The sequence below is a fragment of the Gossypium raimondii genome, chromosome 3 (assembly GCF_025698545.1).
Source record: "Gossypium raimondii isolate GPD5lz chromosome 3, ASM2569854v1, whole genome shotgun sequence".
NCBI lineage: Eukaryota > Viridiplantae > Streptophyta > Magnoliopsida > Malvales > Malvaceae > Gossypium > Gossypium raimondii.
In genome coordinates, this window is record NC_068567.1 from 42175810 (window position 1) to 42185388 (window position 9579).

General features: G+C 32.8%; 1 protein-coding gene across 1 annotated transcript; it reads right to left on the reverse strand.

The window, feature by feature from the left end:
- Positions 1–1253: 1253 nt before the first annotated feature.
- On the reverse strand, positions 1254–3654 carry LOC105794321 (hypothetical protein). Its single transcript, XM_012623453.2, has 4 exons — positions 3440–3654; positions 2637–2897; positions 1927–2085; positions 1254–1852 (listed from the first exon to the last, which is right to left on the reverse strand). The coding sequence occupies exons 1-4, from the start codon at positions 3440–3442 to the stop codon at positions 1607–1609; spliced, it is 669 nt and encodes a 222-aa protein (XP_012478907.1). The 5' UTR covers positions 3443–3654; the 3' UTR covers positions 1254–1606.
- Between the last annotated feature and the right edge of the window lie 5925 nt (positions 3655–9579).

Consider the following 9579-nt stretch of genomic DNA (forward strand, 5'->3'; position numbering starts at 1 on the left):
CTTTTAACTTTTATTTTCCGGCTAACCTTATTTCTTTTAATTTCCATTTACACGTTGAATTCTCTTTCGGCTGCTTCTTGATAAAGAGAAACTGTTATACAGAACTTATAGGCCTTAATCCATTATATTAACCCACATTAATTTTTTTCCATAAACATCCAAATTAAATCTTCTTTTTATAAAAGTGTTTAACAAAAAAGTCGTCATCATCATCATGCTTTCCCCCATAGTCTCCATCAATCTCCCACCATCTTCCTAAACAAAACTCTAATGCAAATTTTATCAAACACTTTATATATTAATTTCAAGTTCTCAAATTGATAATAAGAACAAAACAAACAACCAAAAACCTACAACAATCTTCAACTATCAACCCCAACCCTCAATAATAATAATAACATCAAAGGACTAACCATATGAAGATTAAAAAAAAATCTCAAAACACCACTAAATACTTGCGTGCCCCATCACCACCATAGCTGTTAACACAGCATTGGGGTTTTAAAACTCTTGGTATCTTGTGAAATAAATGTATTCATAATGAGGTGATTCAATTCTGAGATCAACCATGAAGCAAAGTTCAAAAAAAAAAAGAAGAAAAAACCTTTTCTTTTTCTTTTTAATTATTTCGATAAAAAAATAGGAGTACATGGAAATTTAGGCTGATATGAAAAAAAAAATAGCGTTACTTAATATAATTGGTTGGGTCTATAATTTATGGGGTGGCATTACATAGACAAAATTCCTGCAAAAATACTGGGGAAGTTGTGAAGTTGGGCCATGCCCATATTCACGTTCAACATGCAATATGACTTTTCTTATCTTTTTGTCTGGTCGTAGGATTCTGACTACCCCTATTCACTCGCACCTTTTCTTTCTTTAAAAATTTACGGCTCTTTTTGTCTGCCACATTCACATTGACCAAAACGTAAATAAATAAACAAAGACATTGTCGCCAACTTGCCATAATTTAAGGAGAGGGAGGGTCCCAAATTTAGATAGTTACCCCAAGATCAGACGAAAATAACATACCATTACTGACGAAGCTTGAGACAAAGCCCACAACCTCCCCCCCAATAAAATAAATCACTCATGCCAACTCAATTAGAAACATCCCCATCAAAACTTAAGGCCCCTGAGTAATCTAATTCTCTATTAACACCATACATGAGTAGAATTTATATGAGTGAATTTCCTTTTAAACTATTGCAATAAGGAATATCCTATTCAAGCATGAAAAGAAAATCCCACCGAAAGAAAAACAAAATCATAATAGATCCAATCAAATCTGTCAAAAGGGGGGGGGGGTAGATACAAAAGCTCAAAATCCATTTTAAAACACAGCTGACTTCCCCATCAAATATACCATCTTCTTTTTTCCCTTATATGTCCTGTACAATCTCAAGAAAAAATATTAACTTTCTCTGATCATGACAATGATAGGGACCGCCCTCTCTCAACTAACACCAACTAAATTCCACAATGAGGACTCATCTTCAAAGAGTGACTTTCATTTCAAATACCATTGAAATGTGGCATCACTTTTATCAACTGGTATAGCTATGGATTCCTTTTATTGTATTCTCAAGTACCTTTGTTTGAGTATTTAAGTAAGGGGAGCTCTCAGAGGAGTGCCTTTCCTTTTGTGCAATCGTTTCCGAGGCTTTAAACTTTTGACCAACCATGTTTTAGTCTCCTCTTCTGAAAGATCTGTTGAGGAGAGTGAGGATTGCTTATCTTCTGAACTTGTTTCCAGATTTTGATTCTCTTTCCATGAAAGTTCATGATATTCTTGTATTGATAATTCCATTTTATGGCTTTGGTCTTTAGGCTTCACATCAACAGCTGATACCTGAAAAAGGTTGATTAGATTGTGGTTTGAGTTGTAAATGAGGACATTCAAGTACTAAGCTTCATTTTTTTTACCTTGCATGCAATGGAACAAAAACGATTAGGTGGGTCTTGAAGATATCTTCTACAAGCTTCACATGCAGCACCTGTTTTCGATTTCGTTGATGGTTTGGCATCTTTAGCTTGAGGCCTTGGATTCAAATGTACAGCTTTTTCACCATTGATTTTGTATGTCTGTCAGACGTTTAAAACTCATTTCAGTATATATGATGATCATTCCAATTACAACTAAAGTTGATCAAAAAGAGAAAAAGCAAAAGGCAATCAAAGAAATCACTTAAGTAAATTATAAGTTGAAATTGTGGATGGGAAATAATGAGGAAGCATTTCTGTAAATAGAACAACAGGGAAAAGCAACTTGGATGGATCTGCAAACATAATGATATGAAAATCTTTTCCCTTTGATTTCAAATCTTGGTGTTTGCTGTTCTCCTTACCATGAACAATCAACAATTAGAACAGAAACGAAGTTTCATAGATCAAATAAAGTGAAAGACAATTGAAAACCACAAATTCATATATCAGTAACAATTGGAAGAAACTAATAACAATTTTTGCCTCGGTAAGGATCCATATCTTGCATTCAAAATTGTGATTTACCTCAAAACAACCTATTATCACATCCATAATACTACTTATTCCAATAGACCCTAATGAATTACACTGAATCTGTTACCGTTACTGTGAAATCTTCAAAGCTAAAGAGTAACGAACATAAGGAAAACCTGAATTTTGGAACAGTCCAGATGCTTCTGCATTTCTTGAAGTCGAACGACATCTTGATATACATATTTGCAGACCTGAAGCCACCGGTGCTGGCTATGAGCCTTACAATGCCGACAAAACTCGAGACAACAGTCGATGCAGAACACGTTTTTTTCATTTTTCCTGAGGTCTTGATGATCAGAGCAAGGACTAAAGAACTCACTTTCAAGAAGGGTACTAATCCAATCTGTTTTCTTCTTAATGTACAACCCACACCCCACCTACAATACCAAGTTCACTTCATTAATATCAAATAGCTTCAAAAGCAATAAAGTTTCAAAATTCTTGATTTTTTGACAATTAATTCCCAAGTTCACAGCTTAAACAAGCACCCTAAATCAATGGAAACGCAATAGTAAAGATTCAACATTTAATGTAAAGATATCATTTTTTTCAGAAGTATAATTCATGCAAATTTCAATAAACTACAACATTCAAGATTCAAAATTTCAAGCACCAAGTAAAAAGTAGTTGAATTCATGAAAAGGGTTGAAAGATTCAACAAAACTAAATTAACCCAAGAAGGTTTACAGGCTGTTTTCAATGAGTATTATAATAGCTACAATAAATACAAGATTCAAAAAAGATTATATTTCTTTGTATTTAACTAAATTTTCCTGGAAACCAAACAGACCCTGAATTCTGATAGTCAAATAACACACCAATCACCAAAAACAAAAACAAAAACAAAATACCCATCATTCAACACTTGAAAATTATAATTGGAAGAAAAGAGACAAATAAAAAGAGACGGAATTCTCACCATTTCTTTGCTTTGAATTGGATATTTAATCTCCTTGTTCTTTTTTCTTATTTTCTCTGATCAATACTCAAATGAATACAAATTGAAAAGAAAATTTGAGGAAAAAGAAAAAGAAGAAAAATGAGAGACTGAGAGAGGAGAAGCCTACAGAATGTGGAAGCTGGGGAAAAAAAGAGAGAAGAAAAAGTGATATAATAAGGAATGTGCAGTGAAAAATAAAAAAGAAAAAGGAGTGTCAGCGGAAATGTTTGGTGTGGAAAGGATAGTGACCTACCCTAGGCGGGAAAGGTCAATAAATCATTCTGATTGGTGAGTTAAAACTTGATCGGACCGCTATTAATTTGTTAAAATCTTCTTTTAAATCAAGTTGTTTTTATGTAAATCATGATCCAATCACCAAAAATTAGTGATTTTTTACTATAATTTTCGCTAATTATTAAATATATTTTACTTGACTTGTGAGCTTTGTGAAAAAATTGAATGGATATTATTAATAATTAAATCCTTTTAAAAGTAGTAATAACTTTATTCCTTGCGAAAATAATAAATAAAATTTCAATCACAACATTTAATATAATTTTATTACTACAAATAGGTATTAACTAATTTGAAGAAGATATACATAACAGAGGTGAATTCAATTAATCGGAGCATATCAAATTTCTCAATTAATTATGTTTTGAGAAATCATTTGATTTGAAATTTGTGGACTGACTTTTTCTTCGGCCTCAATTTTCTCCATTAGGTCAGCCCTTTTCAGCCCTCGTTGGGAACATGGACAATTTCACTTTTGCATCAGCAATGTGAATGAAAGGTATCTCGGTTATAAGTTGATTGGTATTATTGTTATTACAATAATTAAGAAAATTTAAATGCGAAGAGTTTAGATATTATATCAAAATATTTATATAATGATATTATTATATATTCATATTTGTTAAAAATGATATTTCAAATTATAAATTAGTATACATTTAAAATTTATGATGTTTGAGATATTTGTCATGAAATTCAAATTTATTGGAGCAAACAAAAAAATAAAAATATAATTTACCTATGAAATACCACAATGAATATATAAAAGGAGTGCCTTTATATGCTCCGAAATTTGTTAAATCTGAACAGTTAATAAAATAAAAAATAATCGAAAAAGCCAAAAGGCATATCCGGTAATGATGCCATCTTACCTGTTTAAACAATACTTTACCAATTTATTAAAATTCAAAGCTTTTCCGAAATTTTCACACAATTGTTTATTTGTTATTTTTAAAATAACTTGTTAATATAATAATGAAATATTTTTTACTTATTGGATATTATCCATTTGATATATTACTTTAAACCCTGTTCATTTTAATTTTTCTTACATAAAATTAGTTGGACCTTTTGTCCATTCGATATATTCCATGAACCATCTAACAAGACAACATCACAGACTCGAATTGTCTCGTCTAAAATTTAGTTTTAGTATTGTATTTTCTATTCCAAACTTTAATATTGTTTATTATTTTACTATATCTTATATTTTTCGAGCAAATGGAGTTAAGTGGCTTACAATTTACTGCAACTACTTATTCAATCTCATAAAAGTACATTTTAGTTCTTCTATAAATTTATATATGTTTTAGTCATTGCAATTTAACTTTGACATTATCGAACGATGTTGTTTAATGGGGTTGAAGTGTCTCCTATAAATATGTAGTACCAATAAATAATAGCACGACATCTTATCATGGAGTAGAATAAAAGTAGTAGATGACTTACATAATTAATATAAATATTAATTAGGTTTAGAGTTTTGAGTTTAAGGTTTAAAATTTATATCAAGTTTCTAACTTCAATTTTCATGTTTATGCTTTAATAAAGTTATTAATATTTATTTATAATATCACTATTTTTCATCTGTACCAATGATGAGATATCATGATATACATGAAACTCATAAACCGACAATGAATCTAATATTCAAACCAAAAAATTATATGTTTTTATATTTTGAAAATTGAAGTTAAATATTTCTAAAACTTTTACACATATTCTTAACTAATAACCATCAAAATTTGTTAAACGAAAAATCACCAAAATTTAAAAATAAATATATGAGCTAATTGCACCTTATGACCCTCATTCTAAATTGATCCCTAAATTTCAAGTCATTCTAATTACATCTCAAACTATCAAGGTCATATCAATAAAATAAATATATGAGCTAATTGCACCTTATGACCCTCATTCTAAATTGGTACCTAAATTTCAAGTCATTCTAATTACATCTCCAACTATCAAGGTCATATCAATTAAGCCATTTCGTTATTAAGATCGTTATTTTAATCATCATTTACAAAAGCTTTATCATTTTAAATTTAGCTACCCAAGATTTGAAGTGTCATTTGACAGTTAAATTAACGATTTTAATAACGGAAAGATCTCGATTAATATAATATCAATAGTTTAGAGATATAATTAAAACGTTTTGAAGTTTTGGGACCAATTTAAAATAAGGATCATAATTTAAGGATATCTAGTGTAATTAACTCTAAATATATATAGCCATTTATAAAAGGAGGGTCCTTTGTTGACACAGTTGATAGTTTTTCTTTTTTTTCTCTTACATTTTAGGAAAATAGTTTCCATACCTTTATTATTTCCAAATTTAAAATTTAATCTTTATATTTTAATTTCTAACTTAATTTTGTCATTAGATTTTGTGGCTCCAGAAATCCAGGATGGTTTGGATTGCAAACGGTGATCGTAATACAAGGTACTTCCATAGTCATACTTTAATTAGGCGTAGACGAAACAAAACTGAGGGGCTAAGGATTGATGGTGATGAATGGTGTTTTGAAAATGAGTTATTAAAACAACATGTTGTAGAGTACTTTAAGGGTCTCTTTTCCATTGACTATACTGTTGATGAGGTTTTTCCATGTCGTGGTAGATTTCCCTTTTTATCAACAATGGAGAAGGATAGTTTATATATAGTGGTTTCAAGTGAGCAGGTGTGTAGTTCTGTGTTTGGTATGGCCCCTCTTAAGGCGCCTGGGGTGGATGGTTTTCATGCAAAGTTTTACCAAACACAATGGGATGTTGTTGGGCCTTCGATTTACTCTTTGGTTAGGCGGGTGTTAGAAGTGCAACCGATGGATACTTGACTTAACAAAACTCTACTTATTTTGATTCCTAAGGTTTTAGGTCCGGAAAGGATTACGCAATTTAGGCCGATCAGCTTGTGCACAGTATTATATAAAATCATCACGAAAACGGTTGTTAATAAGTTACGTCCGTTGTTGGTGAAACTCATAAAGCAAAACCAAGCAAGCTTTGTGATGGGTAGAAACATTTCAGATAATATAATTATTACACCAGAGGCGGTGCATTCGTTGAAGAACTTCAGGGGTAGGAAGTTTGGAATGGCTTTGAAGATTGACCTGGAAAAGGCCTATGGCCGGATTAGATGGGACTTCTTGGAGGATACTTTGTTGGAAGCAGGGCTACCTCCTTTATTGATCAGGGTAATCTTAAGTGTTATCGTCATCCTTTCAAACACTTTGGAATGGTACTCTCACAGAAGAATTTATGCCTTCACGAGGAATTCGACAAGGAGACCCATTATCACCATATCTTTTTGTGTTGTGTATGGAGAGATTGGGCCATCTAATTGAAGAAGCTGTTGAACAGGGGCAATTGAAGCCTTTGAGTTTACCTAAGAGAGGTCTGAATCTATCACACCTATTAGTGGACCTTTTTCTTTTATGTGAAGTAGATCAGGATTAAGTGACTTTAGTCAATGATGTACTGGGGATTTTCTGTTTTCGGGGCAGAAAGTTAATAGGAACAAATCTAATTTTTTTTTCTTACCCAATACACCGGTTGAGTTAGCAAGTGATATCTACAAGGAAACGGGGTTTGAACGAGTTGATCTGGGGTTGTATCTTGGCATGCCATTACTCCATCAGAGAGTTAGGAGGAATACTTTTGATTTTGTGGTAAGGTCCGTAATAAAACTGAATGGGTGGGAAGCAAAAAAGCTCGCCTTGGCTAGCAGAATAACCTTAGCAAAGTCTGTCCTTCTTGCTATTCCTAATTATTTCATGGGTACGGTTCACATTCCAATGTCTGTATGTAGTGAGGTCGAGAAGATAGCACGAAACGTCACTTGGGGGTCTTCCATGGAAGCTAGAAAATCGACACTTTTGTCATGAGAAGATTGTTGTAGTCCTTTAAAAGCTGGGGGTCTCGGCTTGCAAAACTTAGCTGATCAGAATAAAATTTATATGTTAAAGCTAGGTTTTAAGTTGGGAACAAACACTGAGGCTTTGTGGGTACAAGTTATGTGAAAGAAGTACAATATCAATGGAGTGTTGCTGAACTCTATTGTCAGAAGTAATTGCTCTTATGCTTGGAAGTCTTTGATGAAGGTTTGGGCTAATGTTGTTGGGAATGCATATTGGTCAATTGGTGACGGTCGTACGATAAACTTCTGGAATGATACTTGGCTTCGAAAAATTGGGCCTCTCAGGGGTTTCTATACAGGTCTGTTTCAACCAGATGATACTCTACATGTGTGCGATGTAATGGATGTTACTGGTGGTTGGGATAGGTCTCGACTGAGGAGTCATCTTCTGAAAAATATTCTTGCTCAGATAGCAACTGTGGTGCCTACATCAACTGATGCAGGTCCAGACCGACTTTCATGGAAATGGGCGACAAAAAATGCATTTTGACTGTAGAAACGTGTAAAAATTCTCACTTTGCTGATCTAAATGATAATTCTAATGTTTGGAAGTTAGTTTGGAAAGCCAAGGTACCCCAACGAGTAAGGGTTTTTCTTTGGCTTCTGTGGCAAAATAGATTAATGACAAATGAGGAACGTGTTAGGAGGCATATGACTACTGATGGACTTTGCCCGAGATGCGGCATCGGTCATGAGTTTAGGGTTCATGCAGTTCGAGATTGTTCCTTCTCAAAGGTGGTTTGGTTATCTTTAGTGCCAATCCAAAATCAGGTGAGTTTCTTTTCCTTCTTGTTGGGAGACTAGCTTATGTGGAATCTGCAAAGTTTGACGAACTATGGGAGTAATCAAGTCGATTGGCAGACTTTTTTTTCCTATTATTTGTTGGTTATTATGGAAGAATCGAAACAAGTATGTTTTCCCTAATAGCCATAATAGTGTTCAGGTGATAGCGGATACAAACATAAGTTGGATGAGGAACTATTTGAGGACAATTTCTACCGATTGTAATAATAATCCTCAGGTGACAGCTTCACATTGGTCTGTTCTGGAGGTAGGTTGGATTAAGCTCAGTATGGATGGTCCAGTTTCACCATTTAGATCTTCTGCTTCTATTGGAGGAGTTTTTAGAGATATGAATGGATCCTGGTTATGTGGATTCTTAATGAGACTTGGGGGAGATATAATCTTAAAGGTTGAAGCAAGGGCGATATTTAAGGGTTTAAATTTGGCATGGGATAAGGGATTTAGACAGTTGGAATTGGAATGTGACAATGCCTTACTCGTGGAGACGATTTTGGTTGGTGGAGCTGCTGATAGTAATTTGATAGAACTTCGCCTAATTTATCGGTTACTAAATCGGAATTGGAAGGTTCATATTCGTCATATTCCAATAACTCATAATAAAGTTGCTGATCACTTGGCCAAATGTACTGCTACAAGTTTCATGAAATTACAATTGATTGAGGAGTCACCACATTTAGTGAGAGATCTTATTTTAATTGATTGCAATGGTTCTATGTTGCCTTAGTTGATTTTATTGTGTAATTGCTTAATGCTGATCTTATTCTACTAAAAAACATAATTAACGCCATTAACTTTTCAATTAAAATGTTATGTATTTATATATGATTTAAATGCCCTGTGGGTTTTAGAGGCACGTAACTTCTTATTTCTTTTGGGTTTGTCTTTTTTTTTTTTTTATATTCGACAATGGTCGAATTTTAATTTTGGCCCTTATATTATGCTAAAACTTGATATGTAATCTATACATTTAATTTTTTTTACATAATTCGTCTCTTTACTTTTCTAATCTCATTAGTTAGTCTAAATAGTTGAGATTGTTAACTATTTCAATAAAAATGCTATGTTAATTTTACACAATTCCAACAAAAATTATCTTATCATG

Coding starts and splice junctions, on each gene's coding strand:
- LOC105794321 (XM_012623453.2), bottom strand. Junction 2,086..2,636: donor TGGACTGTTCCAAAATTCAG/GTTTTCCTTATG, acceptor AACGTCTGACAG/ACATACAAAATCAATGGTGA. Junction 1,853..1,926: donor TTTGTTCCATTGCATGCAAG/GTAAAAAAAATG, acceptor AACCTTTTTCAG/GTATCAGCTGTTGATGTGAA.